Source organism: Oncorhynchus keta, chromosome 13 (genome assembly GCF_023373465.1).
Source record: "Oncorhynchus keta strain PuntledgeMale-10-30-2019 chromosome 13, Oket_V2, whole genome shotgun sequence".
Classification (NCBI taxonomy): domain Eukaryota; kingdom Metazoa; phylum Chordata; class Actinopteri; order Salmoniformes; family Salmonidae; genus Oncorhynchus; species Oncorhynchus keta.
In genome coordinates, this window is record NC_068433.1 from 50,825,486 (window position 1) to 50,845,391 (window position 19,906).

Below are 19,906 nucleotides of genomic sequence, written 5' to 3' on the forward strand. Positions count from 1 at the left end.
AGATTTCAGTCCAGTCATTCCATGTCATTTCAACGAGCAATGACACCCACCATCTCAGATTGTTCAGAAATAGTTTGTTAGAAACAGGTAAGATTGGCATTCCTAAAACATTATTTTATTGAAATATAATTTAATCAAAATAATGTTTCAGGAATGCTAATCGTATCTGTTACTCGCTACAGAAACAATTTCAGAAAAACCTGAGATAGTGGGTGTCGAAATCCTCATGTGCTTTTTGATGTGAAACGACCCTGCAACTTTGGGCCTTTATTTGTAGGCTGTGTCTAATAACCACCAAAAGATGGGGCACTTTTTAGGGTTTAAAAACCCTATTTGTTTACAGTTTGCATTTCGGTGTCCTCTGACATATTCAAGTGAATGCACTGGTCTGGGACCAAGACATGCCACTGTAGAAGACAGAGCCATGCAGTCCGTAACATACACTGTGATAAACATTATACTTCCATACTTATAACTCCACTATCATCGTAAGCCTCTGGTCATTTCAACAATACAAAAACATCAATGAAACCAAGCCATCAGTGCATGCACCAAGCTGTCCACAGAGTAGCAGGATAAAACCAAAGTTAATTCATATTATGTACAACTATTGTCTTTGTCAGCATTATGCATTATTTTAAATATTGTAAAAATATTCCAATACTATGTAGTGATTATTTACAATTCAGTAAGGCATGCTAATAGTCTATGCTGTGTACGTTGTTAAGCGCCATTGTTCTTGTGTTAGTGGGTTACATTTTGGCGACACAGCTCAACCCTTCATGATCCAAACTAGGACATCAATAATACTGAATGGAACGAGCTTTAGGTCCGTCTAATGACCTTGACGTGCGTCCACCGGCTTTGCTGTTGGTGGGTTTCCCTGGTATCAACTAGTCCACAACCAAATAACAACCTAACAACCTCTTTTGATCTCACACAGTCCTCTCCACCGGGGTTTGGATTTCCCTGTGTTATCAACTAGTCCACAACCAAATAACAACCTTTTATCTCACACAGGGTTTCCCTGGTATCAACTAGTCCACAACCAAATAACAACCTTTTATCTCACACAGTCCTCTCCACCGGCTTTGCTGTTGGTGGATTTCCCTGTATCAACTAGTCCACAACCAAATAACAACCTTTTATCTCACACAGTCCTCTCCACCGGCTTTGCTGTTGGTGGGTTTCCCTGGTATCAACTAGTCCACAACCAAATAACAACCTTTTATCTCACACAGTCCTCTCCACCGGCTTTGCTGTTGGTGGGTTTCCCTGGTATCAACTAGTCCACAACCAAATAACAACCTTTTATCTCACACAGTCCTCTCCACCGGCTTTGCTGTTGGTGGGTTTCCCTGGTATCAACTAGTCCACAACCAAATAACAACCTTTTATCTCACACAGTCCTAACTCCACCGTCCTCTTTGCTGTTGGTGGGTTTCCCTGGTATCAACTAGTCCACAACCAAATAACAACCTTTTATCTCACACAGTCCTCTCCACCGGCTTTGCTGTTGGTGGTGGGTTTCCCTGGTATCAACTAGTCCACAACCAAATAACAACCTTTTTGCTGTTGGTGGGTTTCCCTGGTATCTCACACAGTCCTCCTCCACCGGCTTTGCTGTTGGTGGGTTCCAACTAGTCCACAACCAAATAACAACCTTTTATCTCACACAGTCCTCTCCACCGTTTGCCACAACCAAATAACAACCTTTTATCTCACACAGTCCTCTCCACCGGCTTTGCTGTTGGTGGGTTTCCCTGGTATCAACTAGTCCACAACCAAATAACAACCTTTTATCTCACACAGTCCTCTCCACGGCTTTGCTGTTGGTGGGTTTCCCTGGTATCAACTAGTCCACAACCAAATAACAACCTTTTATCTCATCTCTCCACCGGCTTTGCTGTTGGTGGGTTTCCCTGGTATCAACTAGTCCACAACCAAATAACAACCTTTTATCTCACACAGTCCTCTCCACCGGCTTTGCTGTTGGTGGGTTTCCCTGGTATCAACTAGTCCACAACCAAATAACAACCTTTTATCTCACACAGTCCTCTCCACCGGCTTTGCTGTTGGTGGGTTTCCCTGGTATCAACTAGTCCACAACCAAATAACAACCTTTTATCTCACACAGTCCTCTCCACCGGCTTTGCTGTTGGTGGGTTTCCCTGGTATCAACTAGTCCACAACCAAATAACAACCTTTTATCTCACACAGTCCTCTCCACCGGCTTTGCTGTTGGTGGGTTCCCTGGTATCAACTAGTCCACAACCAAATAACAACCTTTTATCTCACACAGTCCTCTCTCCACGAAGCTGAAGAACCACAGAGTGGAGTTCGATCTATTGACAGATACATTCACAGTCCAATAATTCTCTCCATTACAAATGCATCACTTTTAAAGTGGAGGCAGATACAGTGGTCCCTGTAAAGGTATTTACAGAGCTCGTTATGTTTTAACAAATTAAGTACATTCAGGTTGACCGCCACCAATCACATTGTCTAACTTGCTTTGGTTCATGTGAGACATCTATTTAACTTCAGAAAAATTATTAGCCATGTAAGACAATAGACAAACCAACAATTATTCAAGAGGTTACAAATGATAAAAGAAAACCACAACACAAACAAGACATTATCTCTAAAAACTAAGTGGTAAGTACAAATTCTACAAGCCCTTCCAAAGTAAAAGTGCAACGGTAAACTTACAGCATACTAAAAGATACCAATGATGAAAGTGAATAACCACATAAATTGCATAATGTAATATTTTTGCAAGTATAATCAATATGAAATTACCAACATTAAGATCCTAGTGAAATCTTTTATGAGATGTATTCTGCCACCCAGTGGCAGACCAGATTATACAGCTATTGACATCAGTCACAAAAATAAAAAAAAATCACATAACTGATCAAAAATTAGTCACTAGACTGCTGTGTTGACCATAAAAGGTGCATCAGATCTCTGGAGCATAGCTGCCTTGACTATAAGTATCTGTTATAACAGCCTTTACTGTTCTTAAAGTCTTTAAGGCAGTCAGATATGGCTCTGCTACACACCACAGGTCTCAGACAAGGTGGCCTCCCTGTGTAAAATATGGTTTTCTGACCCATTCTGTTTCTGTAACAAATGGCCATTAGACTTTTGAGACCTCTGTCTTTGTAAATCATGGTTGTCTGAAGATATTTTAATTTCCTCTATATCGCATGATCTCCAAGGGACTTTCTTTAGTCTCAACCCCTACAAACAGCTGGATTTCCTCATGGTTGGCCAGGGGCAGCAGTGGACTCTTTAGTTAAGTCATCACATGGCTGTGATTGTGCACTTTACTAGTCCATTAGCTTGCTATATGAAGGTAACAGAGTGCTAAGTGGTGTTAATACCATATTTCTCGCATCTACTCAGTCCTTGTAGGTCTTTGAGAGGAAATAGAGAAGTGCACAGAGGTGAGGCTAAAACGTTCTGTTTGAAATTGGGCCTTCTGTACCTCAAAAGATGCATGACTGTTTGAAAAGCATAGCAAGAACATGGTCGAGCTCTCCAGCTATCTACCAGTGGCAGAACAGCCAAAACGAGGCAAACATTCTAAATCCTATAGTCTTGACAAAACTGTTGGGGGTCTCTGTGTGTTCTTATGGAAGATGGAGGAAACGCAGCAGAGAGAAGGGGAACGATGGCATTGTGGGAGGACAGGGTGGAGATCAGAGGAGGCTAGGGGATGAGCTGCCAGCGCAAGTGCTCATTGTAATGGTTGTTTCCATGTGTTTGGTACCATTACATTTATTGCATTCCAGCCATTACATTGAGCCCTTCCTCCTATAGCTCCTCCCACCAGCCTCCTCTGGTGGAGCTCCAATGGAGATAAGAGATGGCTCCTCCAGGGGAGAAGCCGACTCAACTCCAGCAGAGGGTCACTGATGGTAGGCATCAGAAGGTAAAGGTCAGGGGTCAGACGTAGATGCCCTCAGGGTTGAAGCCTGAGGACACTGGACTCTGCAGAGCTCGGAGGTCGCCGGGGAGGAGGCGGGAGGAGCCCAGACGTTTCAGCGAGCCTGGTTGGAGGTCTGGAGATAGAGGGGAGGAGGAAGTCATCAAGAAGTCTATGTTGTGTTATTTTAATTTTAAATTAAACTTCTTTACTTTCAGGTTGTGCATTTAGTGTGTAAATTAGACTGTGGTGTGACAAAATGTAACATTACTATCCAAATAAAGAGCTTTACAAAAACCTGACATGGTGTACTAACTTCCAGTAGGGGGTAGTGTTGGATAATACAATGTTTGAAATGTTTGAGCCCAGATTGGGCAGAAAATCTGACGAGGAAACTTTGTAATGCTTGTGTGTACCTGTGTTATTCTGGTCATTGGGCTGGGCTGGTAGAACGCTGACCTTGGTGCCAGTCTGATGGATGAACTGCTGAAGGTTCACCTGTCTCAGCTCCCTGGTCAACTGCTCCAACTCCTGCTCCTTCTCCTGCAACAAACAACCACTCAACTAGTCATTTACTTCCCCTGCAGTTTCTACTGTCAGTTCCACTTCCCTCTATACTCGGTTTGTCAACTGATGGGGCCCACCTGGCCACTCGTGCCTAACAAGCAACTTTATAGATTCATACGATGTTTAAAATATATCTTTATCTCATGGAATTGTATTCCTTTACATTTAAGGCTATTTGCAGGTGGAATTGTTGCATTGAGAAGAACCTTTAAAATCAGACAGTTTACGGTTACATACATATTGCAGGTGGTTAAACCCAATAAAGGAGCAGTCATTCTAGGGCCCAGCTAAGGAAGAGTTGGTTCTAGGGAAAGAGTAATGTAAGTCTGGTGGAGTAGATCTGAAATTATTTTCAGGCCCCAAAATCACCAGTAGTATATAACTCACCACCCAAATCTTTAAAATAACTGTTTTACCTCACGCCAACACTATTGCTGCACTATTGCTGCATTTAGACAGGCAGCCCAATCAGGCAGATTATTTCCACTAATTGGTCTTTTGACCAATCACAAAATAAATTTTCACATCAGCTCTTTTTCAGAGCTGATCTGATTGGTCAAAAGACCAATTAGTGAAAATAAGATCAGTATTGGGCTGCCTGTCTAAATGTAGCCTGTGTGGTGTACTCCACCCTGTAAGTAAACGTTACATCATGAGAACTAATAAGAGGCCTCCAAAATGTTCCTACTAAAAACACAGGGCCCTTTTCAATCAAACACAGTAACTTCAAAAACATTCCCAAGCAGTGAGAAACCATGCTTAAATTAATAAACAGTTATGTTGCATTGTAAACATGGTTTTGTCAAGGACATGAATCCAAACAAATATAAATTCAGCGCCAGACGAATGTAAAATATATATATGTAGTACCAGTCAAAGGTTTGGACACACCTACTCATTCCAATGTTTTTCGTTATTTTTACTGTTATCTACATTGTAGAATAATAGTGAAGACATCAAAACTATGAAATAACACATATGGAATCATGTAGTAACCAAAAAAAGTGTTAAACAAATCACATTTTATATTTGAGATTCTTCATTGTAGCCACCCTTTGCCTTGACGATAGCTTTGCACACTCTTGGCATTCCCTCAACCAGCTTCATGTGGTAGTCACCTGGAATGCATTTCAATTTTCCCTTTTTAAAAGTTAGTTTGTGGAATTTTTTGAATTATTTTTTGAATTAATAATGTGTCAGTTATGTTGTGACAGGGTAGATGTGGTACACAGAAAATAGCCCTATTTGGTAAAAGACCAAGTCCATATTACAGCAAGAACAGCTCAAATAAGCAAAGAGAAATGACAGTCCATCATTACATTAAGACATGAAGTTCAGTCAATCCGGAAAAGTTCAAGAACTTTGAAAGTTTCTTCAAGTGCAGTCGCAAAAACTGCCACCTTTATTTAACCAGGTAGGCCAGTTGAGAACAAGTTTTCATTTACAACTGCGACCTGGCCAAGATAGAGGAAAGCAGTGCGACACAAACAACAACACAGTTACACATGAGATAAACAAACGTACCGTCAATAATACAATAAAAAAGTCTATATACAGTGTGTGCAAATGTAGTAAGATTAGGGAGGTAAGGCAATAAATAGGCCATAGTGGCGAAATAATTACAATTTAGCAATTAAACACTGGAGTGATAGATGTGCAGAAGATGAATGTGCAAGTAGAGATACTGGGGTGCAAAGGGGCAAAATAATAAATAGCAATATGGGGATGAGGTAGTTGGGTGGGCTATTTACAGATGGGCTACGTATAGGTGCAATGATCGGTAAGCTGCTCTGACAGCTGATGCTTAAAATTGGTGAGGGAGATATGAGTCTCCAGCTTCAGTGATTTTTTTCGATTAGTTCCAGTCATTGGCAGCAGAGAACTGGAAGGAAAGGCGGCCAAAGGGGTAGTTGGCTTTGGGGGTGATCAGTGAAATATACCTGCTGGAGCACGTGCTTCGGGTGGGTGCTGCCATGGTGACCAGTGAGCTGAGATAAGGCGGGGCTTTACCTAGCAAAGACTTATAGATGACCTGGAGTCAGAGCATTTGGCAACGAATATGAAGCGAGGGCCAGCCAATGAGAGCATACAGGTCGCAGTGGTGGGTAGTATATGGGACTTTGGTGACAAAAAGGATGGCACTGTAATAGACTATTTAATGAGTAGAGTGTTGGAGGCTATTTTGTAAATGACATCACCGATGTCAATGATCTGTCATTTTTACGAGGGTATGTTTGGAAGCATGACTGAAGGATGCGTTGTTGCGAAATAGGAAGCCGATTCTACATTTTGGATTGGAGATGCTTAATGTAAAGCTGGAAGGGGAGTTTACAGTATAACCAGACACCTAGGTATTTGTAGTTGTCAACATATTCTAACATGGAACCCAAAATGGCTGCGCACGTGCGCCATCGTGCATAAATGAATTTTGTCCACCCACACCAAACGTGATCATGACACTCAGGTTAAAATATCAAAACAAACTCTGAACCAATTACATTAATTTGGGGACAGGTCGAAAAGTATTAAACATTTATGGCAATTTAGCTAGCTAGCTTGCACTTTCTAGCTAATTTGTCCTGGGATATAAACATTGAGTTGTTATTTTACCTGAAATACACAAGGTCCTCTATTCCGACAATTAATCCACACATAAAACGGTCAACCAAATCGTTTCTAGCCATCTCTCCTCCTTCCAGGCCTTTTCTTCTCTGGACTTTATATTGCAATTGGCAACTTTCATAAATTAGGTGCATTACCGCCACTGACCTCGTTCGTCTTGCAGTCACCCACGTAGGTATAACCAATGACGAGATGGCATGTGGGTATCTGCTTCTATAAACCAATGAGGAGATGGGAGAGGCCGGACTTGCAGCGTGATTTGCGTCACAAATAGAACTGACTTGTATTTTATCCCTTGGCAACACAGATGCTCGTTGGCGGCGGGAGCAGTGTGGGTGCAATAATTGAATAATATAGATTTCTAAATTTATGTTGTAACGCTCTAACAGAGTAGTGATGCTAGACGGGCGGGGTCCAGAGTAGTGATGCTAGACGGGCGGGCGGTCGCGGGCAGCGAACGGTTGAAGAGCATGCATTTAGTTGTGCTTGCATTTAAGAGCAGTTGGAGGCCGTGGAAGGAGTGTTGTATGGCATTGAAGCTCGTCTGGAGGTTTGTTAACACAGTCTCCAAAGAAGAATCAGAGAATTACCAGCAACAAGAGTGTCATCGTTGATTTATACAGAGAAAAGAGTCAGCCCAATCATTTTTATTTAAACCAGCTAGGCAAGTTGAGAACAAGTTCTCATTTACAATTGCGACCTGGCCATGATAAAGTAAAGCAGTTTGACACATACAACAACACAGAGTTACACATGGAGTAAAACAAACATACAGTCAATAATACAGTAGAAAAATAAGTCTATATACAATGTGAGCAAGGGAGGTGAGATAAGGGAGGTAAAGGCAAAAAAAGGCCATGGTGGCGAAGTAAATACAATATTGCAAGTAAAACACTGGAATGGTTGATTTGCAGTGGAAGAATGTGCAAAGTAGAGATAGAAAAAATGGGGTGCAAAGGAGCAAAATAAATAAATAAATACAGTAGGGAAAGAGGTAGTTGTTTGGGCTAAATTATAGATGGGCTATGTACAGGTGCAGTAATCTGTGAGCTTATCTGACTGGTGCTTAAAGCTAGTGAGGGAGATAAGTGTTTCCAGTTTCAGAGATTTTTGTAGTATGTTGCAGTCATTGGCAGCAGAGAACTGAAAGGAGAGGCGGCCAAAGGAAGAATTGGTTTTGGGGGTGACCAGAGAGATATACCTGCTGGAGCGCGTGCTACAGGTGGGTGCTGCTATGGTGACCAGTGAGCTGAGATAAGGGGGGACTTTACCTAGCAGGGTCTTGTAGATGACCTGGAGCCAGTGGGTTTGGCGACGAGTATGAAGCGAGGGCCAACCAACGAGAGAGTACAGGTCGCAGTGGTGGGTAGTATATGGGGCTTTGGTGACAAAACGGATGGCACTGTGATTGACTGCATAACAATTTATTGAGTAGGGTATTGGAGGCTATTTTATAAATGACATCGCCGAAGTCGAGGATTGGTAGGATGGTCAGTTTTACAAGGGTATGTTTGGCAGCATGAGTGAAGGATGCTTTGTTGTGAAATAGGAAGCCAATTCTAGAGGAGAGTTTACAGTCTAACCAGGTACCTAGGTATTTGTAGTTGTCCACATATTCTAAGTCAGAGTCGTCCAGAGTAGTGATGTTGGACAGGTGGGCAGGTGCAGGCAGCGATCGGTTGAAGAGCATGCATTTAGTTTAACTTGTATTTAACAGCAATTGGAGGCCACGGAAGGAGAGTTGTAATGGCATTGAAGCTCGCTTAGAGGGTTGTTAACACAGTATCCAAAGAAGGGCCAGAAGTATACAGAATGGTGTCGTCTGCGTATAGGTGGATCAGAGACTCACCAGCAGCAAGAGTGACATCATTGATGTATACAGACAAGAGAGTCGGTCAAAGAATTGAACCCTGTGGCACCCCCATAGAAACTGCCAGAGGCCTGGACAACAGACCCTCCGATTTGACACACTGAACTCGATCAGAGAAGTAGTTGCTGAACCAGGCGAGGCAATCATTTGAGAAACCAAGGCTATCGAGTCTGCCGATGAGGATGTGGTGATTGACAGAGTCGAAAGCCTTGGCCAGGTCAATGAATACGGCTGCACAGTATTGTTTCTTATCGATGGAGGCTAAGATATCGTTTAGGACCTTGAGCGTGGCTGAGGTGCACCCATGACCAGCTCTGAAACCAGATTGCATAGCGGAGAAGGTATGGTGGGATTCGAAATGGTCGGTAATCTGTTTGTTGACTTGGCTTTCGAAGACCTTAGAAAGGCAGGGTAGGATAGATATAGGTCTGTAGCAGTTTGGGTCAAGAGTGCCCCCCCCCCCCTTTGAAGAGGGGGATGACTGCAGCTGATTTCCAATCTTTGGGAATCGCAGACGACATGAAAGAGACGTTGAACAGGCTAGTAATAGGGGTGGCAACAATTTTGTCAGATAATTTTTAGAGAGGAAGGGTCCAGATTGTCTAGCCCGGCTGATTTGTAGGGGTCCAGATTTTGCAGCTCTTTCAGAACATCAGCTGAATGGATTTGGAAGAAGGAGACATGGGGAAGGCTTGGGCGAGTTGCTGTGGGCAGTGCTGTTGACCGGGGTAGGGGTAGCCAGGTGGAAAGCATGGCCAGCCGTAGAAAAATGCTTATTGAAATTCTCAATTATAGTGGATTTATCGGTGGTGACAGTGTTTCCTATCTTCAGTGCAGTGGACAGCTGGGAGGAGGTGTTCTTATTCTCCATGGACTTTACAGTGTTCCAGAACTTTTTTGAGTTTGTGTTGCAGGAAGCAAATTCCTGCTTGAAAAAGCTAGCCTTGGCTTTTCTAACTGCCTGTGTATATTGGTTTCTAGCTTCCCTGAAAAGTTGCATATCACGGGGGCTGTTCGATGCTAATGCAGAACGCCATAGAATGTTTTTGTGTTGGTTAAGTGCAGTCAGGTCTGGAGAGAACCAAGGGCTATATCTGTTCCTGGTTCTAAATTTCGTGAATGGGGCATGCTTATTTAAGATGGTGAGGAAGGCATTTAAAAAAATAACCAGGCATCCTCTACTGACAGGATGATATCAATATCCTTCCAGGACACCCTGGCCAGGTCGATTTGAAAGGCCTGCTCGCTGACGTGTTTCAGGGAGCGTTTGACAGTGATGGGTGCAGGTCGTTTGACCACTGACCCATTACGGATGCAGGCAATGAGGCAGTGATCTCTGAGATCTTGGTTGAAAACAGCAGAGGCGTATTTAGAGGGCAGGATGGTCAGGATGATATCTATGAGGGTGCCTGTGTTTACAGATTTAGGGTTGTACCTGGTAGGTTCCTTGATCATTTGTGTGAGATTGGGGGCATCTAGTTTAGATTGTAGGACATCCAGGGTGTTAAGCATATCCCAGTTTAGGTCACCTAACAGTACAAACTCTGAAGATAAATGAGGGACAATTAATTCACATATGGTGTGGTTGGGGATGGAAATTTCTATATTTTTGGTGGCCTTCCTAAACCAGGATTCAGACATGGCTAGGACATCCGGGTTATGCTATAGCAGTGAGTAAAACAAACTTAGAGAGGAAGCTTCGGACATTATCATGCATGAAACCAAGGCTTTTACGGTTACAGAAGTCAAATGATAGTGCCTGGGGAATAGGAGTGGAACTAGGGGCTACAGTTAACCTCTACATCACCAGAGGAACAGAGGAGGAGTAGGATAAGGCTAAAGGCTATATGGCTAAAGGCTATAGGAACTGGTCATCTAGTGCGTTGGGGACAGAGAATAAAAGGAGCAGATTTCTGGGCGTGGTAGAATAGATTCAAGGCATAATGTACAGATAAGGGTATGGTAGGATGTGAGTACAGTGGAGGTAAACCTAGGTGTTGAATGACGATGAGAGAGGTTTTGTATCTGGAGGGACAAGTTAAGCCAGGTGAGGTCTCCGCATGTGTCGGGTGGGACGAAAGAGCTATCTAAGGCATTTTGAGTGGGACTGAAGGCTCTACAGTGAAATAAAACAGAAAAAAGAACAAGTTCATTAAAGTTATCTGCACCTCAGATTGCAGCCCAAATAAATGCTTCACAGAGTTTAACTAGCAGACATCTCAACATAAACTGTTCAGAGGACACATGAATCAGGCCTTCGTGGTCGAATTTCTTTAAAGAAACCACTTCTAAAGGACAACAATAAGAGCAAGAGACTTGCTTGGGCCAAGAAACACGAGCAATGGACATTAGGCCGATGGACATCTGTCCTTTGGTCTGATGAGTCCAAATTTGAGATTTTTGGTGGATTGATTGATCTTCACATGTGTGGTTTCCACTGTGAAGCATGGAGGAGGTGTGATGATGTGGGGGTACTTTGCTGGTGACACGGTCTGTGATTTGATTTAGAATTCAAGGCACACTTAACCAGCATGGCTACCACAGCATTCTGCAGCGATACGCCATCCCATCTGGTATGCACTTAGTGAGACTATCATTATTTTTTCAACAGAACAATGACTCAACACACCTCCAGGCTGTGTAATAGCTATTTGACCAAGAAGGAGAGTGATGGTGCTGCATCAGATTACCTGGCCTCCACAATCACCCAACCTCAACCCAATTGAAATGGTTTGGGATGAGTTGGACCGCAGAGTGAAGGAAAAGCAGCCAACAAGTGCTCAGCATATGTGGGAACTCCTTCAAGACTGTTGGAAAAGCATTCCAGGTGAAGCTGGTTGAGAGGATGCCAAGAGTGTGCAAAGCTGTCATCAACATTTTTGGTTACTACATGATTCCATGTGTTATTTCATAGTTTTGATGTCTTCACTATTATTCTACAATGTACAAAATAGTAAAAATAAAGAAAAACCATTGCATGAGTAGCTGTGTCCAAACGTTTGACTGGTACTGTATATGTTCCAGATAATATGCAGCCCTCTAAAATGGGCTTACATGTCTTACTTCATTATAATGTTTTCTGCAAAAGGTATCATCACAGTATAATCACCATCATCCATTTTACATAAGGTGTTTGTGTGTCTTCCAATCAATGATAAATGTTGTATTCAACCCTATTTTACAAAAGGTGTTTGTTTATGTACATCATGTGTTGTTTTCAAAACATTTAGGAATCTATGGAAAATTTTTAGTGTGGCACTTCTCTCTCTACTGCTTCTGAACATGCTTCATCCCTTAGGTCTTCATCAGTCAAAGCACATAGGAGCATAGATTGCAGTGTTCAGAGTCTCCAGCACCTCCCTAAAACGCTGAATTTGTGTATGTACAATCACTGTTTTCCTATACATTTTTCCTTCTACCAAAGCTGACCTGTAGTTTCTTGCTGGACTGTCCCAGTGAGCGGTCCACAGCCCTGCAGCTGCTCTCCAGCTGCACTCTGTGTTGGACCTGCTGCTCCAGCTCCGCCCTGACCTTCCCCAGCTGGGCCCAGGCCTCCTCCTCGTCCACCTGCCTGCTCTGCTCAGTCTCCTGCTCCAGGCCAGCCTCCATGCCCTGGATACGGGTCAGGTACTCCCCCAGCCGGGCTTCACACTCCCGCACCCGTACAATCAGCTCCTGGAGCTGCTCCCTCAGCTGCCGCTCGCTCTCCTGCTCGATCTGCAGCTCGTTCTGCCAGAACTCCTCCTCGGACATCTCCACCTCATTCCTCCGCAGCTGCTGCTCCAGACGCACCAGCTCCTCCTCCAGCACGCCAATGCCCTCCTGACCCTCGATGCACATGCCAACATCACCGGTCTCACAGCGGTGTAGCTCTGCCTCGGAGCCCTGCAGCCGTCTCTCCAGTAGCTGGAGCTTGTCCTTCTGCAGCTGGACCAGGCGCACCAGCCCCCGGGCTGGACTGAGGGGCACAGACACCACCCCCCTGCCCTGGTTCAGTGCTCTCTGCTGCTGCTTGGCCTCGGCATCTCTGCCCTTCCCAAAAATATCCCTCAAGCCCTTGGCCGTGAAGGTGAGGGACTTACGCTTGGGCTCCCGACGCTTGAGCGAGCGGTCATTGGCCGATGGGCGCAGCTTGGCCAGAGGAGGCAGGCTCTGGCGGTACAGGCCACGCTCGGGCACACGGGATGCACCGTCGGAGTTGGGACATTCGCTGAGGGAGGGGCCGGTGCGCTGGAGAACCAGCTGCACGTCGCTGGCATACTGGCCCCACATGTTGAGGGACACCACAGGGTTTTCATGCGGGGCCAAGTGACGTTCCGTCTCCCGCCATCTCTCGATCAACGTGTACCTGCCAGTACGCCCTGCAAAAGGAGTGAGATAATGATTTGATCAGATTCATTAATTGGAGCTTTACTAAGTAATTGGGCTTAGATGACCAATGTACAGTAGTCACACGGCAACTTTGTTTGCTATTTCTTGCCACATACCAGCCGGTGACCAGTTACATACAGACCAGTAGCTAGACTACACTCTGCAGTAGCAGCAGATTACAGAGATCACCTACCATTGACTTTGTCATTGTTATCCCCTCCTGCATTCAGAAACACAGCCACAACCCTAATCTGATCTCTTTACCTCTGCTAAGAACAGGGAAACTCTATGGAAGAACCATTCACAATTACCTCAGACACAGTTTATTGGGTGTGCACTGTGCAGAGTTTTCAGAGTAATGGGTTGTTTTTTCTAGGAAGAACCCAACAGGGATTTCTCTATTCAAATATAGGAGCAGTTGTTCAGTTCCCATTCATTCCCATTCATGCTAGGGTTGGAGTAAGGTTCAATAAAATTGTGTGTGTGTGTGTGTTCTGCTGCAGTTAAGAGCCCAAGCAACAGTCTTCCCCCTCTCAACAGCAGAACCCCTATGAAAGGAACACAGTTGTCACTACAGCTGAATCTGGCTGAAGACCTTTCACATCAAAGTACCCTGGGCCAGACAAAAGACTGAACACATACAAAAGAGGCCCTGGACCATAACTCCTGTACTGTTGATGAAGACACAGCATTTAGCTGTTAGTCCTACAATCATGTATCTGTGCATGGATCACAATGGAATAGCATGTACAAATCCAATGGATTAATTTAACCCTTACATGCTACCTCTAGGACCTCCAAGTATTTTCTCTATAATAAAAATGACCTATGTAAACCATGACATCTCCACAGAATTTTGGTTCTAAGCAGTGCGAGTGCAAAACTGTGCCAGTATGAACTGAAAACAGTATGAAATGATAGCAGTATGAAATGACAGCAGTATGAAATGAAAACAGTATGAGCAGGGTATTGTCGGGCTGAGCCATACTCACACAGTTCAGTACAGGTCTGTACAGTACTCTGTATCTCCATAATGCAAAAAATTGAAAAGTGGCTCCATGCTCTATGCCATAAAAGTGGCTCCATGCTCTATGCCATAAAAGTGGCTCCATGCTCTATGCCATAAAAGTGGCTCCATGCTCTATGCCATAAAAGTGGCTCCCCGCTGGTTCTACGGCTATTTGGGGTAATAGCTTCATATACATAAATGCGGTTTCATTATGGGAATACAATCCAGTCATCATGTAGTTCACTCTTCTCCTCTGCAAGCATCTCAATGACATCTATGAATCCTCCCAACACAGCTCATCTTGATTCTCACAATCTCTGTTCACTCCCAGTCAACGCTCATCTTGATTCTCACAATCTCTGTTCACTCCCTGTCAACGCTCATCTTGATTCTCACAATCTCTGTTCACTCCCAGTCAACGCTCATCTTGATTCTCACAATCTCTGTTTACTCCCAGGTTAACCCTCATCTTGATTCTCTGTTCACTCCCAGTCAACTCTAATCTTGGTGCACTCCATCGTCTTTAGCATCTCTCAGAAACGGACTGTCAAATATGCTGCATGCACTGTGGATGCGTGTCCTGCAAAAGGATCCATTCTCACACATGGTAAGGATTAAAGGTGTACAGTAGTTCTCTTTAGTTTAATCTTATTTTCAATTTATCCCTTGAACTATCACTTTAATAAAAAAAAAAACATTTTTTTGGGGGGGGGGTTTGGACAATATTGCAGGATGGATTGACTCACCAATGGCCTGGGCCAGGGCAATGACCACCTCCTGGCATGTGGTGTGCTCTGTGACGCCACATACGATCCGCTGCACTCCATCCACCCACACTTTCAGCTCCATGGCTCTCATCGAAGGGGCGTCGTCATTCCTCCTCCACACAAGGGGGCGCTACACAGAATCTCTCCAGCATTCTATAGAACAGAGAGACTGTCAAATGCTGGGTTTACTATGTAGCTCTGTGAGTTTACTGTGTTCCAAAATGCACACACACAAACACTGAAATACAGAGACTCACAAACAATGCTAAATTATCCATCTTGCTCAGTAAGCTTAAAAATGTACACATCAGAGGTTCTGGGAAATTGCAACTTTCTTGGTGACTACAAGTGAGATGAGACAGCAAAGAAGATGCCAGTTCATTGATGTGAATTAAACCACTCAATATCTCCCCGTATCTCTATCAAAACGGGGGGCAGGACTAAGTTTGAGAAACCTTGCTCTCGTGTCTTACTGCTTTGTCATATTCCTCTCCCATTACTGCTACAGTCAATATTGGCAGCCGTAGAGTCCCATAGAATCAGAGCATTGCATTTCCAAACTGATGCGGGTTACATTGATAGAAAAAGGCTTATAAATCAAAAAATTAGGAATCTGTTGCTGCACTACATGCACTTTAAAGCTACTTTAGGAGTCCCTCTGTAGCTACTACCAAGGACAAAGGAGAAACTTCAGCAAAAGTTCAGTTACTGTTTCTGGTTTCGAGGTACAGATTTAATCATTGGAATAATCGGTTTAATGCAGTGTCTTACAGTCTGTCTCGAAGGCCCTATCTGACGATGGTGGTTCTATTTGGTAATGCCTACGGGAAAGCTTTCGCTGGTCGCTTGCATGAGGAACCCTTTAAACTGCCGACACAAGCACCTTAGCTGAAAGGCAATCATTACAGACCTGGCAATGCATCAGGCAGATGCAACAGTGCAGATCTGAACCACCAGCCTCCCGGGCCAGGGAAAACACAGATGCCCGGAGTTTAAGCATAATTTCTTATCCCTCTCTTGGAACGGCCATCCATTTTCCCGTTTCGTCCCATTATCCACTTTCTGATCCTTAACTCCCTAATGACACGTGAGGCGGGAACAGCTCCCTTGCCTCTTTAAGCATCTTCATCAAACCTGCTGCCAGCTTCACAACAATTCCCTGTCACTTTCCCTCTGGTTCGACACCATCCTGCCGCGGGTATCCCTCCGAGACGCCTCTGGTAACTGAAGCCTTCCCTAACTGAGCTATCTGTTCAGGGGCACCACGCTACGTATACAGGCCTTTGGAATCCCGAAGGCAGTGTTGTGTTGCACTGGGAACTGGCAGAGTGATTTGTAACTGTAGACAGTTACTGCAGAATCTCCAGGCCAGAGCCGCCTGTTAACTGGCTGTAAATAGGGCCATTCCCATGCTGCACACAGCTCAGGGGTAGGAGAGAGAGGTGCAGGCTGCCAGGTTTTAAGTGTTCACATGTAAATTGTATTTTGGGTGGCAGAGGAGGAGGCAAGGATATGGGATTATATGATACAATGTAGAAGTATGGTGTTTTTCCAATCTAATAAATTCCATCCCTCAAGCATTTGATAAGATCATAAAAATACCCTTTGTGGAATACTGAGAAATATGGATTGGGGTATAGAATCTTCATCACGGGACCTCTGAAGGCAGGGGCTGGGTGTCAGACTGAGGAGCTCCCTGTGAGATTCTCTCTCCATCCTCCATTCTCAACATCTGTCACGTGTTAAGGATAACTGAAACCACTCTTCTTCGACTGAGAGCCTCGAGGGGAAAAATAAGCTTGACTACTAAGGATGAAGGATGTCATTACTTCACAAGGGCGAAATTGTGGTGTACATATTGGGCAGGGGAAGTAGACGGGGCATCCTCCGGGGCATCCTCCCAAAAACGCAAAACAAAGAGCAAATGTATCCAACAAATGTGTACAGTCACAAGCTTGATGTAGTCATTGTGTGCCATGAATATGGGAACAAATACTTAACTTGCTACGACTTTAATACACATAAGTGAATTTGTCGCAATAGTTTTGCTCCCCTAAAATGGGATAATGTACAAAAAGTGCTGTAATTTCTAAACGGTTCACCCAATATGGATTAAAATACTCTCAAATGAAAGCTGACAGTCTGCACATATGGAATTCCATAAGTGTTATTTCATAGTTTTGATGTCTTCACTATTATTCTACAATGTAGAAAATAGTACAAATAAACCCTTGAATGAGTATGTGTCCAAACTTTTGACTGATGCTATATATATATATTTCTTTATATGCTCTGATTCTATGGGATTGGCTGGCTGCCAATATTGACTGTAGCAGTAATGAGAGAATATGACAAAGAAATTAGATACAGAGTTTCTCAAACTCTGTCCTGTGGCCCCCTCTGGGTGCAAATGTTTCTCTCCTTTGGCAATTTTGCCTATGTTACCTCATCCTGTAAGGCTCACACTCACATCTGACATGATCAGCACCCGTACACAGGCACTACAAAATGTATGAATTAGCACTTAGATCAAAGTTATTTCTTCAATGTCAAAGTATTTGTTTGGGGTGAATATCAACAGTCATGGTTCTTTGGTGGATCATGTATAAATGTCATCTGACTCAGAACTCTTCAAATTGGCTTTGTAGAAAACATCTGTCTTTCATCAGAATATTGATGTAACTTTGGATGCCTAATGCCTTAATAGATGTTATTGAACAATGTGAAATACATCAATTATCATCAATGTGGAAAATACGCTGTAACGATGACACAACATCGCTAATCAAATACAGTACTACTGTTACTGTCTTAATGCCAATTGACACTCAATCATAGTTCTGACCCGAGTTGAACTAACAAAGACCACATACACACAATATTGTGTGTTCCTAATTACCAAGAGGACATAGTATGGACACATCTATGAGAATATTTGTGCTGAAGTGCTGCACCTCCATCGTAAGACTTTCACTTAGTACTGGGTATTAGGCAACCAGATGCAAGCACAGCCTCAGAATAGGCAGTGGAGAAACTTAAGCCATTGAGCGTCATTTAGCCTACTTGCAGTGTTTGAATGCTACACAGACAAATTAGTATAGCTGCATGCATAAAACATTTGATACTGTGTTTACCTTAATACCTCAATTCTGGTGGTACCAAATTCACTTTCAGTCAGGAGTGGGAAATCTGGACTTTTCTTCAGTACAGACCTACCTTGACTATAACTAAATCATGGCGCCAGTCTAAAGGGTAAGAGATTGTGAAGCACGATGACCTAAATATGGCAGGTCTCCCTGGTCTTTTGTGGTTCCCTGCTCAGGGTCAGAGCACATGGCTGAAGCCTGCTTTCCCTGACAGCTGAGGGGCTACAGTATCTACAGTTTACCTAGGAAGGGTGGCCGTCTGGCCTGGCCTCCACTGAAAACCTGGAGCTAAACTTAGGGTTCCCTTTAGCCTGGCCCTCCATTCAACCTACATTCTCTCCATGCCTTGAAGATGGGGGGAGGGGAAGGACTCTACTGCACAGTAAGATCACAGAAGAGTGAAAGGTTGGCAGTTTTGCACCGCTTCGCAGGAGAGAAAATGTGAGAATAGAAGTGGCTGTGGTTGAGCCACAATAAATTGTTCTTTGATATCATGATGGTGCCTGTTATTAAGTTGAGTTATTTCTTTAGTAAATAGGATATCCAAATACTATACTAATCAATTAAAAGTACAGTTGATAAAATAAACAGATATTATTCCAGATTTTCCACTGGTAAAACCAAAGATGAGTGATAGACCAATGCACAACAGAGAGAACTTTAAAGGGTCCAAGGATGTGTTAACAGACGAGGGGGGTTGTTCTAACAAGTGGTACACAAACAAAGAAGCATGCTGACGAGGGGACCGCCCACATTGGCAGCGCTGGCATGACTGGATGCAAACAATATCTTGCCATGGCAACTAGTCCCTGGATTTGTAAGGCCCCAACAACGCTGACCGGATTGGTTGGCTCAGCCCTGGGAAAGAACAAACATTCACTGGCAATTAGGAAATAATCCATGTTTTTCTGTCACTTCACATTTTTTCTACAATATGGTAAGAGTGGAGTAGACTAGACTGTGGATAAGCATAAACTCTCTTTATCAAAGCTCGAGGTAAGAGAGTTCCTCTGTGCAGGTTTTGTTTTAACAATACAGGAGAGGAAAAGTGGTGCAGCGGATGACATTGAACATAATGACATCATTCAGCATTATTACTCCATGTCAGCAATTGATGACCGACACACACACACACACACACACACACACACACACACACACACACACACACACACACACACACACACACACACACACACACACACACACACACACACACACACTTGAAGAATCATAGACAAAAACACAGCCCCAGCAACGGACAATAAAAACAGAAGCCACATTTTCTGGGCTGGCTTGGTGGGGTCTTGGTGTGATTCTTATCCCCCAGTGGATATTTTTTGTAAGGGGCTGAACAGAGCCCTCTTAAAGCTAGAATCCGCAGTTGAAACAATTAACACCGCCTCGGTTTTGGTAAAAAGCTGAGGGATGGGCCTGGACAAATGTAACCACTCTCAAATTCATAGGGTTATGGATGCAAGGACTGACCACCCATGATATAAACATTATAGTTTTAACCGTGTTGAGGCTATACAGTGTTTGTTGACATTGGAGCAAAAAAGTGTATATCTTTGGTTATGATGGGGTAGGACAATTGAACTAAGCTCATGAGGCACTTCT

General features: G+C 43.7%; 1 protein-coding gene across 14 annotated transcripts in view; it reads right to left on the reverse strand.

Annotated features, from left to right (window-relative positions):
• Nucleotides 1-568: 568 nt before the first annotated feature.
• LOC118392522 (ras association domain-containing protein 8) overlaps nucleotides 569-19,906 on the reverse strand; it is a 33,227-nt gene continuing 13,889 nt past the window's right edge. The window contains exons 2-9 of one of the 14 annotated variants that reach the window (XM_052460632.1): nucleotides 15,120-15,293; nucleotides 12,423-13,354; nucleotides 4,351-4,477; nucleotides 2,287-4,070; nucleotides 1,956-2,204; nucleotides 1,714-1,796; nucleotides 1,309-1,391; nucleotides 569-916 (exon numbers count right to left, since the gene is read on the reverse strand). In XM_052460632.1, coding sequence (XP_052316592.1) covers nucleotides 3,955-4,070; nucleotides 4,351-4,477; nucleotides 12,423-13,354; nucleotides 15,120-15,231 — 1,287 coding nt within the window. In that variant the 5' untranslated portion in view covers nucleotides 15,232-15,293 and the 3' untranslated portion in view covers nucleotides 569-916; nucleotides 1,309-1,391; nucleotides 1,714-1,796; nucleotides 1,956-2,204; nucleotides 2,287-3,954. Of the gene's footprint in view, nucleotides 917-1,142; nucleotides 1,392-1,713; nucleotides 1,797-1,955; nucleotides 2,205-2,286; nucleotides 4,071-4,350; nucleotides 4,478-12,422; nucleotides 13,355-15,119; nucleotides 15,310-19,906 lie in introns of all 14 variants that reach the window. The other 13 variants (XM_052460630.1, XM_052460626.1, XM_052460628.1 and 10 more) reach the window with 13 other exon arrangements.